The sequence below is a fragment of the Paralichthys olivaceus genome, chromosome 11 (assembly GCF_024713975.1).
Source record: "Paralichthys olivaceus isolate ysfri-2021 chromosome 11, ASM2471397v2, whole genome shotgun sequence".
NCBI lineage: Eukaryota > Metazoa > Chordata > Actinopteri > Pleuronectiformes > Paralichthyidae > Paralichthys > Paralichthys olivaceus.
The window spans coordinates 10,064,552-10,080,705 of NC_091103.1; the positions used below are offsets into that span (position 1 = coordinate 10,064,552).

At 43.9% G+C, this 16,154-nt stretch overlaps 1 protein-coding gene across 2 annotated transcripts in view; it reads left to right on the forward strand.

Annotated features, from left to right (window-relative positions):
• The first annotated feature begins 809 nt into the window (after positions 1 to 809).
• Positions 810 to 16,154, forward strand: part of tiparp (TCDD-inducible poly(ADP-ribose) polymerase) — a 30,773-nt gene continuing 15,428 nt past the window's right edge. Inside the window, exons 1-3 of one of the 2 annotated variants that reach the window (XM_020095136.2) lie at positions 810 to 938; positions 11,035 to 11,126; positions 12,106 to 13,160. In XM_020095136.2, coding sequence (XP_019950695.1) covers positions 923 to 938; positions 11,035 to 11,126; positions 12,106 to 13,160 — 1,163 coding nt within the window. In that variant the 5' untranslated portion in view covers positions 810 to 922. Of the gene's footprint in view, positions 939 to 1,771; positions 2,115 to 11,034; positions 11,127 to 12,105; positions 13,161 to 16,154 lie in introns of those variants that run through there. The other variant, XM_020095139.2, reaches the window with a different exon arrangement.

Here is a 16,154-nt window from a genome sequence, read left to right on the forward strand (position 1 = left end):
CACTTGCAAAATAGCAAATGTGACCCAAATATCCTAAAACAAATGTGGGCCTCTTTTTGGCAAACATGCAGTGCTCTGGGCAATGTGTACCCTGTGTGGACCTACAGAGGCCCATGTGGTGAATGGAGAATATGGCCCAAATAGCAAAGAACAAATTTGGGTGACCTTTGGCACCTTTGGTTGATGTGCATTATTGCTCTGGCTTTCATCTCATGCGGTTTGTGGGCCAGATTACAGTAGCAGTGTGACAATGTGGGCCAAACCAAACCCGAAATATGACTGTCTGGTCTAAGGAAGATTTCCATGATTCGCGTCACAAGCTCGTCCAACCATTATCGCAGTCACCTAGCAACAGAGCTGCAGTTGGACATGACGAGAACGTTTTAATGCCCGCTGTTTTATATGGTCCCTTGATTTGTATGTTTTTGTCTCATTTTCTCTCTTTGAAAAACAGTTTGTCACCAAAGTGCAATGAATCCACTCATCTGAGCCTTTCATTGCTGGGGGATGAAAAAAAACAGCATGTGTTGGCTGCATTTCAAGGGGCCTTCCATATGCCTTTATCAGACAGCCTAGTCATGCTGCTGTGACAGTCATTTCTCAAATGGAAATTCTGAAGAAAGTGACCCTTAAATTGTTTGTAAATTGTCCAAAAGTGTTTTGTGGACTCAAACACTTCACCCACCCCTCCATCTGCATAGTGGTGAGTAGATAATGAGTGAATTTCCATTTTTCTGTAAATTAACCTTTAATATAAAGATGGGTGGTGCATTTTTTTTTTTTCATTTTTACTTTCTCCCACTATCCAGAAATGAAGCCAAAACATCTTGGATATGAATGCTGACAGCTTGAATATTTGGTGGCAGAGTCTTTGAAATTACTTCCAGAGGATGGAGCTGCAGTGGTGAGGTCCCACCGATACATGCCCCTGACCAATCGTGAGTCAGTCCTGGTTGATAATCATGTGTTTCACTTTATTTTTATAGCATTAAAGGTACAGTGTGTAAAATTTGGTGAATCTAGTGTTGAAATTGCATGTTGCAGCTGAACAATCCTCACCCTCCCCTTCCAAACATGAAAAAGAAACTGTAGTAGCCTGTAATTGTCATAAAAACTCAAAAGGTGTTTATTTTATCCAGTCTGGACTAATTTAAAAACATGGCGGCCTCCGTATAGAGGGTCCCCTCGATGTAAATATAAAGTATTTGAATACAAAGGGCCTTTTCTGGGGTAAAGAAAACTACAATTCATACAATTTAGATGAAACTAACTAGTGAAAACATCATTAGAATTATTCTACACTTAATTTCTGCCAATAGTTGCCTTTCACCTAAATCTTATACACTGGACCTTTAAGCAAGAATTATAGCAAATAACTAATAAATAAGCTTATGAACTAAAATATCTATCCAGTTAGTGTCACGTTTATCTAATTAAAATTAATATTTGTAAGTTGTTTTATTTAGTTGCCTTATTGTGGAAGGTTGGCCACTACATTTGTGTTTCCTGTCATAAAGTGTGTGGGAGTTTTATTTTGAAGGGTCGGTAACGGAAGTGGTTCTGTTATGGGAGTGACGTTTGACTAGTTTTGAAAAACTAAACGTGTCCTGGTTCAAGCCTCAGTCTTCATGTCCTCGTTATACTTTTACTTTTCAGTACAGTGAACTAATCTCTCGGCTACATTTATAATGGTTAACAGGAAGAGAGAGAGGGGGTGTGTGTGTCAGGAGCGGCTGACACACACACACACACACACACACACACACACACACCGCTGGTCAGAAACCGAAAGTAAACAGTGTTTCTCCTCCAGCTCTGGTGGAAATGAAGCCGTTAAATCAGTTTCCTCTTCTCAACTAACGTTTCAGTGCCTCGCGCACTCATAACGTGACTCGCGAGAGATTTCACCGCGCGGCGCGCACACTAATGACGTGACTCGCGAGAGGCAGGACACCATAGTTAGATATCGTAGTTTCTACAATTCTCACGGTTATGACATCGTGACGTTATCAAACCGCGGTTATCGTAAAACCGGTTAATCCCGACACCCCTACGAACCATTCACTAACATGGAGGAGGCCGGATTTAGGACCTAAACCGCTGTCAGCCACCAGGTGAGGATCCAGACGCTTTGGCTTAGCAGCCATCATATCGTCCATCTTTATTTACAGGATATGCATAAAATAAACCGATTGGCAGGTGGTCATTGCTAAAAAAAAAAAGGTTTAAAATGTCCTGAAAGAAGATATATGTAAATAAATAAATTTCAACCGAGTTTATATTCTAACATAGCGTTTCTAAAGTGGAGGTGGTTGAAGTTATCATGACTCATAGAGATCATATTATACTGTAGTTTTCCTTTAAACCCTAAAAACAGAGACAGAAAGGAATTTAATTTGCCCCATGTGTGACTAAAGAAACTGGCACCATGATTAAATTGCTCGTTTGGTCTGACTGGTTAACACTTGTTTGTTTGTTACATGATCTGTGGTGCCAAGCATTACCCTGCGAGATGTTTAAGCAATCCAAATCTGTGTTATTTGCTCTAAAGGGGAAGTTTAAAATTGCTTTAAATTATTGTGCAATGTCTTCTGTGGCTTGTAGGGAGCTTTGTCAAATCTTAGACGATAACCTCCATGATGTCATTATAGCTGCTTTCAGACATGCACGGAACTCTGCAGTCCCTCTGCATTTTCGAGGTGTATGTGTGAACTCAAATGTCCGAGTGAAACGCTCTGCAGTGTCTGCTGTATTTCTCCGCCTGGCCTCCTGGTATAATGTCCGTAGAAAATCAGGTGAAATCCATGTGTGAACACAGTAGGGGATTCCCTGCTGGGGAGGGGGGGTTTAAGAAACTGAAAGAAAATAAATATCTCCTTGCGAAAAACCTGTGACATACACAAAGATGTCAAGAGAGTTTATGATGATAAGAGCTGAAGAGAAAGTCTGTGTGTTATCAAGAAAATCACGTGATCCATGCATTTCAGGTAATGGTCACTTCCTGCCTCTGCCTGCTGCACCCGGCAGCTTAACCTCTCGGGTGAATAATGTGGAGGATTTGATGCTGTTGGGAACCTCCCCCTGTGTTGTGCATGTGTGAAAGGCAAACTCTGGAGCCAGTTCTCTGGATTTTACCTCATGAGCCATTTTCATGTCTGAAAATGGCTCATGAGGTCACCAGGGTTATCTAGGCCTGGAGACAAATTTAGAACCAAATATCTGTGAAATAAACTTGGTCCATGGAGGTTGAAGCATGTGGTCATTGGCCAGGTAGAGAGGGTTTTATGAAAAGCATTGCAATTTGCATCATGGGAATTGTAGTCTTTGGAGTTGTTGTTTTTGGAATTTGACCCATGCTAAGGGATAAAAGTCAGGATGTGATGATCTCTGCTGCTGTCAAGTCATCCAAAGAGCAATGAAGAGCAATATTAACGATAAGTAATTAACACGGGTAAAGTAACATGTGTGTAATATGTGTACAATGTGATTCAAAAAGACGTTATTGTCCTGAACGTTAGGTACTTTCTCTTATATATGACTCATCAGTGGCAAATATTACTTATGTGGCAATCTACTGCTTACAACAGCATCAACCACTTGAGCTGTGCACTGCTCTGAAGAAACGTCAATGCCTGGCAGGCTTTGAAGAAATAACTCAAGACCTGCTGACCTACAGCACATGAGAACACACACACACACACACACACACATTCGCACTCTGTCTGGGGCTAATCTCCTATACTACCTCCCCCCAAGAGGAGCTTGCCTTTGATCAACATACATTGTCAAGGCACACTGGGTGACCTGTGTGTGTGTGCGTGCGTGTGTGTGGGACGGGGAGGGGGAGGTGGGACACAGAGAGAGAGGTAGACCTCTGGTGGGGGTTAGGAGGGCCTAACCTGAAGTGCCGGATATTGTTGTGTTACTTCCTGCCCTCAAAGCCTTGACCCGGGGAACCAAGGCCGAAGAGCCTTTTGTTTAGCTGACCCTCAACCTCTCCTCTGCCCCTCCCCGTCTCCCTTCTCTCTTTCTTTCTTCTCAACCTTTTTCCCTCTCTCCTTGAACCTGGAACATACGCTGATGCCAAACTCTTCGGATTGATCATCAAAAGAGACCACCAGCACACACACACACACACACACAAACATACACACACACATTCCTGTTATGTTGCCATAGCAGCAGATATCCTTGATAGGCTACCATGCCTTGAACCTGCATGTGAGTAGGTCATTCTCACCTTTAGGGGTCGGTTCAGACAGTTTGGATATGACACTGAAACAGTTGCCTCTAAAGGTTAATGTATGTTGAGACGCCTGAAAAGTCTTAGAAAGAGGTACATGCTTTATACACTGACTTGTTGGTGCAGAAAAAGCTGAACAAACTAGAAAGGCACTCAGTAGAGCGCTTACCTCCGCCAAGGCCTGGCAGACCCTTGATTTGGAGCCACGCCAAATTGCACACACTGTGAATAAGCTGCTTTTCGACGTGCTCCAGAGTGCAGACTTTCTGGAGGGGCTGAATGTGAAATGCAAATGTCAGAGTCAGTTGCTTTAGACATTTCCCGAAACCTTCCCTGCCAGTCCCCTGGTAAAATGTCTGGAATATGTCAGGAAAATTCACTGCGGTGGGAGTGGGTGTGTTGATGACTTTTTTAAACACAAGATGAACACAAAACTAAAAAAGAAAAAATATGCAAATGTCGTAGGATGAAAAAAGGTGTTATAAACTTGGGAAGACAACGAGATTCAAGAGCTTTTGGTAATCGATGCCAGTTTGGAAGTGCTGCAAACAACAACACATGATTTCCTTGGCAGAATTTGTACATCGTGTCCTGCATGCTCTGCTGGCCTCACCCTTCACCTAAATGTTTCAGACATTTTCCTGTTGTTGTAATGCATCTGACCAGGATGATCTCCTGCTGCGTTCTTTTGGGACATTTTCCGGAATCCTAAAAAATAAAACCAGCTCTAGATAACAGTCCTCTAAATATGGCTGATTCTTTTCATTAAGATCCGTGAAGTATTCCCTGAGAAAATTCTGAAAATGTCAACAACAAAAATAAAGGATCCCAAAGGATCCTTCTCAAAATATAATGGGCCCTTTTTGGCCCATGTCCCGTACTTCCAAGTTTAACTGAGTGATGTTCCTTAGAAACAAACAGACAGGGGTGAAAACAGAACCTCCTTTGTGGACGTAATGATCAACACAGAGGCAAAGTCACACAGATCACTACTGAGATAGCAGTAGGCTCTGGTTTGACCTGACGTACTTACAGCTCTGCTAGAGTACAATAAAATAACAATTACCTACAAACTTAGGCTCCACTAATGCAGCGCACACACGACAGTCTTTGCTGTACTGTATAAATGTTAATACCAAAAGTACTGAAAATCAATACCTGTGAAAAGCTGCAATGATCTCACCACCCTCCACTCATCCCAGTATAAGACCTACGTCCTGACAGCAAATGAACCACTAGAACACATGCTAGTGCACGTGACTCAGCTGTAAAAGTGCACAAGGCCACATAACTCATTGTGTAATGTAGTTAATATGTGCATGCATTCAGACACATTTCTACATGTGCTGACAACACATGCAGGAACGTCTGAGCACAAAGTATACACACACACACTCACTAAAAATAGTTGGCATATTAGAATTGCACTCAGTCCGCACAAAGCAGCGTGCTTGTCATAGCTCTGCTAATTATTTCAGGTTAAGTCCTGTTGTCAGTCATGGCGAGAGCGCGTGAGAGACAAATTTACAGGTAGCCTGACTGGTTAGATCACAAAGGGGATGATGTGTCTGTGGTTTGTATTTCAGAGCTGCAGGATAACAAGAGTGTGCCTGTCTGCATGTAAGAAAAGTTGAGACGGTGTGCGGAGAGATCCCGAGCCGCGCTGAAGGAAGGTTCAATAGATGTGAGGAATTCCTGGTGCCATTTATATTCCAGCAGGGACGGCAGCTTTGTAATGGGTCACCGCCACCGCAGAGTGTTCCCGCCAGCACTTTGTGCCATTAATATCCCATTGAACTGTTTGAGTTACCTGGTTACATCATCACTTCACCATTTTTTTTTTCTGTCGTTGCTGTTGTCTCCAAAAAGTAGATTTTGGTGCATGCAAAACCACACACATCTCCAACAGATGCTCTTGTTAAGTTTTTCCTGGTGTAGCTGGAACACAGAACACAGAGAGAACAATTTTAGTCAGAGATTACATCAAATAACTCCGGGTGTGTTCACGTATTAAAGCTGCCCTGCATAAACAAGTCACATTTAAAGACATTTCCTGCACATCGGCTCTGTGTGGTTGCAGCTAGTGATGCTACCTGTTTGCCTTTTAAACTCAAATTAATTCAGAATGCTTGACAGTTTTCTGATTATTCAGATACTGATTTGTTTCACGCTGCATGCAACACAAAGCAGCTGTTGGGATTTTCTTTGTATCGATGACCTAAAAACACATGTTTTAGATGGGAAACATACAGAGTGAGCCAAGCATATGCGTCATATTTTTTAATGTTCTGCTTAAGCCTCGTGTTTTTATCTCCCTGCTACAATTTTCATCCTTCTTCTATTCTTGTGGATACCACACGCAATGTTTTCATGTGTTGTCTTCTGTCTTTGGCTGAATTAAAGGGGAAAAATTTGATAATAAAAAACATAGAAATACGCCTCATTTAGAGTTATTCACATCACTGACATGTTCCCAGTATTCATGTGGCTATTTGGTACAGCCCATTAACTCCTTGTTTTGCACGATGCATCATGTGTTACAAGAAAGCAGTTATCAGTTAGTTAACAGTTACATATAAAAACATGTCTCAGAGGTGGTATAAGACACACAGGACCAGTTTTGATTTGAAAGATCGCTACAAGCTGAGTTGCTGACTCACAAACTAAGACACCTGCTATGGGCGTTGGAGGTAACACATCTTTAGTCATATAAAACAAACAGTTTCAGGTCACTCACATGCTCTCCGTCACATCGGTGTAGCCCGGTTAGTGGTGGAAGAGTTCTTTAAATACTTAAGTTACTCATGCTAATGTACATATACTTTACCAGTCATTTACTTTAGTAAACATAAAGAATGAACTTGTTGCATAGATGTGTTACTCTAAACCTCTCACATCACACTCCACATAGTTGTGTAAAATACAGAAATGTACCCATTATGATTGATATTAGGAAAAATGACTGGCCTATAATGACAGTAATTATACACAGAGACTTTCATAGTTGTTCACAGCAGCTGCTGGTTCCACTGGTAGTCTGCAATAAAAGTATTTTTTGTTTCCATGCAGTGGAACAGTTTTGTGTGTAAAACAGGCGTGTCAAGGCTGAGGGCCTGTCACCGGCACTAACTGATCTGCCTCCAGTAATTGTGCTGTGTGCAGGCATGTGGACTGATAAGATTCAGAAGGGCGGGGGCTGAAACACAGCACCTTTACCCTGCCACTTACAAAGACCTGCCTAATGCCCTTTCATGTGCTGTCGCTTCATAGAATTAGTCCACTGTCTGTTTTATTCCGGACTGAGAAAGAGCGGCCGCCAGCCTAGGGTTTCAAAACACACCTGGGCTCATGTTTTTGCGACTAAAGAGCATGTGCCCTGCTGCTCTGACCTTTACTCTCCTTTTCAGGGAGGTAAGGGGCAGAAATGTATCTACTGGGACTGATGAAGTCTATTTAGAGGCGTCATCCACACTACTACATTTCAGTTTTAAAACGCATCACTGCGGCTGCATTTATGGCTGCCGTCCACACTACTGCAGAGTTTTTGAGCATGTCAAACAGAGAAGTTTGGAAACGCTGTGGACCCTGTTTTCTCCAGGGGAGCATTCTAGTATGGACATGCAGAAATATTTAGAAATGATGAATCAGTCACCCAGATCTGCTTCCTGATTGTTTTTTCTATTAGTCACGACTCAACTACCAATGATGAATGGAAAACTAAATACTTTCTGTCAGGCTGCATCCATACAACTACAGTTTTATTTTAAAATGCATCAACTCTGCTATGGACACGCCTGACATCCACAGCACTGGAGATTTAGACCTGCTAAAGTTTGGAAACGCTGGAGGCACTGTTTTAATTTAGACACAGTTTTCAGACATGTTCGTATGGATGGGATTTAAAAGCTGGAAGAAGGCTGCTTTCAAACTAAAATGGAATATGGTTGTAGCCTCAGCGATGGTTCTGCCTCATTGTTGCTCCTACTTTTCACCATTGTTGCTTCTAGTTTGTAGTAGACAGAGTAGACTGTCTGCTTCCTGATTACAACAGCATGCACTTGGCCAGTGTGTGTAAATGGTCATGTGGTATTGGTGTGTATGTATGGAAAGGGGCTGATGCAAAGCTAAAATGCTTGTGTTTAAAACTCTGTTTTAAAATGAAAACATATAAGTATGGATGCAGCCTTAGTCTGAGAATGACCCTGTTTTTGGTCCTGCAATATAAATACTCTAATAACACATTCAGTACAGGTGAACTTTCAGGCTATTTTTAATTTCATGATTACAGCATTTAAGCAATATTCCTTTAGGTTACTATCAATCATAAGAGCAGCTCCTTCCCAGCTATATTAAAGGATCATCGCAGAACTTGTCAGGTCATGCACTGAGCTCCCTCACTGACTTTTGAGAGACAATAAGTGAGCTGGGGTTGGCAGGCAGGTATCCCTTTTATTGGGGCGTCCTCCGAGACAAGTCGCAACTCGAACAATGGGACTTCGTTATGCATGTCAGCTGAGGAGGAATGCTCGAGAGCTGTCGGTATGCAACCAGGCAATTACTCTCATATACGTCAGTTCCCCAGTGTCTTCAGCTGCAAGCTTGTAATTTCCCTATTACTAACACTCACTGGAGCTTCTCTGACGAAATCGGTGTTTGTCTGGCGCACGGTGGTACACATTTATGTTAATATCTAACCTCTTGAACCACAGCTTGTGGCCCGCACGTAGAAAAGTGAACCATTCAAGAACAGCGCAGAGATCCATTGGTGGTTTGTGGTGTGAAGAGATTTGCATGTAAATAGCTGCGGCGCATTAGCACAAATGCCCTATTGACCCTTTGTCATTTAAGTTCAGGGGTTAATGGTGGCAGATGTTACAAAACACACACAAGCTTAAACACAGCTGACAGGGTTATTAATAGATAATTAATCTCATGAATAACATATTCAATTTAGTGTTTCCTCCGTTGCGACTCACTTCGGGATCCTGGGGGGGAAATGAGGGTTACTTTAATTTCCTGTTATTTCACTTTTTTGAACATTATAAAAAAAACCAAGACCAAATGTTTCATCTGTCTATTATCTCTCATCCTCACAGAGACAACTCTACATTAACACTAAATGGGTTAAATGCTCAGCTGACTATTTGGATTGTGGGTTTCCTAATATAACTTCTTACTGTTTCTCGTTCCTGCTGAAAGGGAACAATAGCTTTTAACTGACATAACATATTTTTAAAGCCACACATCTGGAGCCACAAAGGTCGTGATGTGGAAACTGATCTGATGATAACACCAAGCTTCCTACATAAGACCTAGTGAACTCTTAAGGGGCTCATCCGCAAACAACGCAACTTGCACCGGAAGACACTTGCAGCACAACAGGTTCTTAAGAACGACTTGCGGTAAAACAGGGAGGAGAGGAAAGCTGACTCAGTAAACATTACACTCCCTTATGGAAATGTGACAGATCAGTTGGACGGAACAGAGTCTGGCTTCTTGAATACATTATTAAGAAACCAGTGAATGTTGGATTGGTGTATGAAAAATGACTCACCTCCCTTCATATCTGCATCTGGTGGAATTATAATCGTGTCTCAGCAGGTTTCATGTTTAGTCTTCTGTGAAATTACACGGCGGTGTGACAAAACAACCAAATGTTCTCAGTGCAGTTCTCCTTTTTAAGGGAACTGTCGATTTGAGAGAGATAATCATCTTCAAAAAAGACATAATTAAGAAAATGTTTGGATAGACAAATTTCTTGTATGGACCGATAATCTTTTTCATAAGACACGTAAACGTACAACATTTCTTGACCTAAATTTAATTAGCTTTCAAATACGATGCACTGTTTCTGATAAGAAGCAGTTCCATCAACACTTTCTTTTAAGAAATACTTTAGAAATGGTTTAGAATTTGTAACTAATTACTGTTAAATTGTTATTTAGCCATTGCTTATTATTTATAGGTCATTCTAAGGCAATTTCTTTCGGTTGTTACATCGGAAAAAATACTACTTTATTTTCGTTCATTGAGCAATACGGCCGCTACAAAAACACTGCTTTCCGCCCTCTACTCAGATTCCACCCATGGCCCGAATGTTCCGGACACTTGGACGACACCACAGTGATTCATGTCAGAAAACAGCTTTATTGTGGCTGTTGTTAGCACTGTAGCTTACCTGTGGTGTCAGGGTGGTACATACACAATGCAATAGGGGCCCAACAAAACAAAAAAAACAACCTGGGGGCTTTGAACAGATTCAGACAAATCTTTGAAGATGATTATGTGAATGCACAGTATTGGCATGGATGTACTTTAGTTCATACATTCCATCTCTAATTTCATTTGGCAGTCAGGGAAGTGTGTTGTACTAGTCTCAACTTTACTTTGTATTACTTCCGGGGCCCTGGAGACGGGCCCCCCTCGGGTCTCCGCGCCCCAGTGCAGCTTCTTCCGATCACCAGCAGACGCCTCCCTCTCTCTCCCCCGCCTGCTCGCAGCGGAGCCCCGCCTGTGAGCTGACGGGGCGGGGCCTGGCTGCTCGGAGCGGGGAGGCAGCCGTGTGTCCCTCCACAGCTGTGCTCCGCTCGATGTCGGTCTGTGCCCTCGGCCCTGCGCCTCTTTCCTGCAGACGGACACAAAGACAGGCACGGGACGGCATGAAGTAAAGAAAGACGAGAGCATGAGAGCGGCGGGGGCAGCGTCGGGACACGAGCAGCGCTAAGCGGACTACGGTGGAGTCCAGACACGGATACTTACCTACCAGGCCTTTTGTTTTTATATCCCCCCAGACTGGACACGGAGCTCCATCGATGTGCGCACTGGATTTTACCCACCAAAGAGTGTCGAGACCAGGGGGAGACGGGCGGACTTTATCGCGCAGGTAGGGTTTTCTTTTTGTCGTGTGGGTGTCAGGAATACAGGCAGGGTGTCCGCCGTATTCTTAAATCCGGTCGTGTGGTAACAATTGACCCTGCCTCTACTGCAGTGCTTCTCTGACGGGTGTTTTTTGTTTGTGGAAAAGCTCCGGGTGCGTCGAACAAGTGTTTCCCCGGGACGGAAGCGCTGCAGTGGGGGAGGATAGGAAAGAAAGCTCCGGTCGGGGTGCCCCTCGTTTGTCTTTTGTCGTTGCTCCGCCGCAATGCCTTGTGTGTGTGTGTGTGTGTGTGTGTGTGTGTTTGTGTGTGTCGACTGGAGCCTACGTGCAAACTTGCTCGAGCAGCGGTGTGTGAGCTGCACGTAGACGGCAGTGGCCGCGTATCGGACCCGTGATCAAAATATCTAGTCCCGGGAGAGAGAGGGGTTTTGTTACAGCGGTGATTTTATCGCTGCTGCTCCTGAGACGCAGCTGTAATTGCGGGCATGACGTTATAGACACCCGGGTGAAAAAAACAAAAAGCTTGAGGACCGTGTCCTGCTATGATCTTCGTTTTTTTCCCCCCCTCATGATTAATCTGAGGCTGGTGACTCCGGGCTCGAGTTCCCCACAGAGGGGTTAGGTAATATATTTTTCCGCTTCACTTACCGCCCGGTCCACGGGAGAGTCAGCGGAACACACTGTTGCTGTAACACCCCTGTAGGAGCTGCTAATGTCGGATCACTGTTATATCTGCAGGATCACCGTGTTTTATCTGCAGGCTCATTATGAGATCACATCAGCGGTGTTATATTCATTAACAGAGGGTTAGACAGGTTTCGTTTCAGTTTTCACGGAGCGATGGTTGTTCCCAGAAAAGGAAATAGTTATTTAATAGCCCGTGTTAATCATCGCTGTTTACACCAGGATGACTCTACTCTGGAAACTGAAGGATCAGAGGTGTGGACTTTCATGACTCCCTCTTTCTCTTCTCTCTTTCTTCCAGGACTGTCGGGGTGTAGCAGAGACGATCATGGATAAAACTTTGCACATTCTCCAGAAAGCCGCAGACGCGGGCGTACCGACCGGCATCTCCCTGGATGTGAGTCTAAACATGGACGAGGGGGAAGGCTTCACGGAGCGGCAGATCGTGGGGCTCCCGGACAAAATACCTCTGGTGAAACCGTATTTCAAGAAGAAGCAGAGGAAATTGGACTCCAAATGTCTCCACCGAGCCCTGGAGGACCCCATCCTTACCACGCTACTGAGCACGGACACGCTGGTGTCCGGGGATGGAGTGTTTGTTCCCCGGACCCAGCCGGGTCGGACGCCGGGCAACCTGTGTGCGGCCGTGGTGAAGCAGAGCCGCATGGGCCAGGTGTGTCTCAAAAATCCGGGAGCTGCGGACGGTGCCGCGGCCGGGGCTGGAGTAGCGGGACTGATGTCCCGGGACGGTGATGTGGAAATAGCCGATACTACTGCGGAGCTGGAGGAGACGGAGCGACGAGGGGAACGACCCAAGATCACCGACCCGACCCCCGACAGCCGCTGCTTTCAGCTGAAGCCTGCCCTCAGGGCAGCCGGGAACACAGTGACAATAACGCCCCCCGTCAGGGATATACCTCCCCTGGTTGCACCCCAGGCCCCTCGACAGGATGGGCCCATCATAAGCAATGACCTCTTAACCTCTGGGGCTAAAAACCTTCCAGTCAAAGACTGTGCTGGAGTTCAGGACCCCCTTCCCCTCCTCCCGCAGCCCAACAAAGGAGTTCTATTTCAGGATAAAAGTGAAGAGGCCTCCCTGGACCTGGTTTTCGAGCTGCTCACTCAACTCCAGTATCACACGCACCAGTCAGACTCTGTGGACATCTGTGTGGATTTCCTACAAGGACAGTGTGTTTATGGCAACGACTGCGCCCACCACCACACTGTGCTGCCCTTCCACTGGCAGATCCACAGGAACAGTAGTCAGACGTGGCAGAGCATAGCGGATGACTCCCAGGAACAGCTGGAGAGACTGTACTGCAACCCTGACAATGAGCAAGTCAGGCTCAAGTTTCAGTAAGTATCCCACTGTAGCGTTTACTGCAACCTGCTGGCTTTTACATGTTACACTGTCCATATACTGTGTCCTCAACACACAGGGTCCCACTGTGAGAACACTAGAGCTCTTCTCTAATTTTATTTTGGATCTGTGTCTGTGGGTCGGGGGTCAGTTCGCTTTCAGTTCAATCAGTTCAGAATAGGAAGTGAAACTACAATTCATGCACTTGTGGAGGGGCATCAGCATTTCTGTTCATTCTGGGCACAACACTGAAATGATACTGAGAAGAACTTCTCTGTAAAATATAGATTTTTAAATTTAGACAAAATCCTCATTCTGGATCGATATAGTTGAAACATCCAGTACACTGCAGCCCCACCTGCACCGTTCTCTGTTGTAAGCTCTGCTGAAAAGCCTACTGTGCAGTAAATTGATAGGTGCTTGTGACATGGCAACAATGGTGCAGTAAACTGATAGGCTGCTTGTGAATGATAAGCCACTTCTGGTTCGGTGTGATGGAAACAGTAGACCTCAGCCCGAGCTCCCACTTCAGTTTCACCACCGGTATCAAACTGAAAGCTCCAACTCCACAGCTGCTCTGTGCATGTATGGCTAATGGACTGTGGCCAAGCAACTATGAGTGTTACTTTCTCTACTCCCTGTACAGTCAATGTTGCTTATGTTTGTATGTAGTCGTCACTCTATCTCCTCTGTTTGTGTGTTTGGCCTTCACATCTTCCAGTTAATATGTACCCTCCATGTATCACTCTATCTGAACTTTCCTATCAGCTATCATGCCCTTGCGGAGGCATGGCACTCCATCTCCCGGGCCCTGATATCGGTTATCTATTTCCTGTATTCCCCTGCTCCCAATCCGAGCCCAGTGATTGGTCAGAGCTGCGTCCAAACCAGACTTTACAGCACTCATGGCAGAGAGCTGTGAACTTCCATGACCCTCGGTTGCCTTGTGCGGTCACTGACACAGACGCACTTGGCAGCTTCTCTCCTTCCCTCGGTCATAGACTTGCACACCACTGTGTACACTCACACAAACACACACACGCACACTCGGCTTGGCACGCAGACGCTCACACGAAGCGGCTGCACAGAGAAGCTCAGTGGCTTGCTCTGCTCACACGCACGTCTTTTAGCAGACAGAGATAAACCTCTCTTTCACTCTCTCACACACTCACATAGATACACACACATGCAAGCACTTGGCAAGCCCTAGTAGGGGGACATAAAGGAGCATGCACTGCTTCCTGTGAAAGTGAACTGTATGCAGGCGTGTTCACACACAATGAGAAAATGTTTGAGGACCCTGTTGACCTGTGTTTATTGTAAACACAGGTCAACCTTATTGTTTCTTCAGTTTACATCCGCATTAGTATCAACACATGTCTCTTTCGTTTGATTGTTACTGAGTTTCTCGTGCTGGCCTCCATCTTCCTGTGTTATACTTAGATTTCTCACACTAAGGGTTACTTCTATAGACTCCTGATTATTTTCTCTACTAACCAATTTATTGTTTGGTCCAAAAAAATCCCACTTAACATTTAAAAATAGGTTTTGCCTACAGTCACAATTTCTTAAAGCCAAATGTGACATCTTCAAATAAGTTGTGTTGTCCAACCAACTGACCAAGAATCCAAGTAATTATTCATTAATATGAATTATATATCATATAAAGAAAAGCAGCAAATCCTCCAAACTAAAAAAGCTAGAAATAGAGAACATTTGTTTTTTCCTGTTTTGAAATATCAGCTGCAAGGGAATTTTCTTCTAATCAAATAATCAACTCGCTTCTTTGGCTCTCGTAACATTTGCACTCCAAAGCAGACATTATTAAGTAGTTTATTTGTCCTAAAATCAGCAAGTACTCAATTAGTCTAATCATCGTTTGATTAAGGCGTAAATATCTTAAGGGCAAATACATTTTCTTAAAACACCACATTATTCTGTTTTGCACAATCCTGTTACAACCTCTCAATCTTTTAACATAATCAGAAAATTCATGCATGTTTTTCATCACATTATTGTGTGGATTGTGTTCTCTGTGCCATTGACGTTATATAGTCAGTGACACCGCATCGTGCCATTAAATCCTCCAACCCCTGACCACATCCACACCCTCTATCACATCATCAATCCCTTTGTGAACTGCCACAGTCTTTGAACGGCCATGTGTTGTCTTTGTTTACATCTGTGTGGACTGAACACACACACACACTCACACACACAGATAGGTTTGCGTGTGTGTACAAAGGCTTGTAGGAGTTTGTGCGTTTGACTTGTTGACTCATGTTTCAAACTGAAACTCTATGCAAAGTGCATATTGCCCCACAAACAGGATATGCACCTGGTGGTGTCAACCCAAATTCTTCAGAGGCCTTTTGAGGGTGTTCCACTCTCACACAGTCAGACAGGACCATCTGGCTCACTTGACTGAAACTCCGGCAGAAACTAGATACACTAAAAAGATGTTATTAAGTTTGTAATGAACACAACAATTTTTCACAGTATTAGTATTTGTATTTCTCAGAGATATTTGCTCTGGTTATTTTTTATGTTCTCTGAGAATTCTTTTTTTTTTATCCCTCTTGACACAAGTTTGGACAATCACCAAATTCGCACACATTTCTACTTTCTCATCATATTAATCATAAACCTTTCTTTTAGTTTTTGTGTTTAGTTCTTCCTTGGAGCTCAGGCATAAAACTCAAGAATGTGTCTAAAATATGTTGGAAGCTTTTCTAACCCTGATCCTCAAAACAGGTTTGTCTGTTTGAGAATGGTAGAGTGAAAACGTAATGTAAAACATTTAACGTGACGTCGAACGTTCTCATACCTGAAACACATGACCTCTCCGACAGGTTTGCAGGTTTCGTATGCAGCGAGCAGACACTGGCTATTTCCAGTTTTTTTATAAAGTGGTTTCTTGTGTTTTTGCCCTCCTCTAAACCTAGGTGTGAGGTCAGGAGGGCGGTTGACCTGTTGTTTGTGGATGTGAA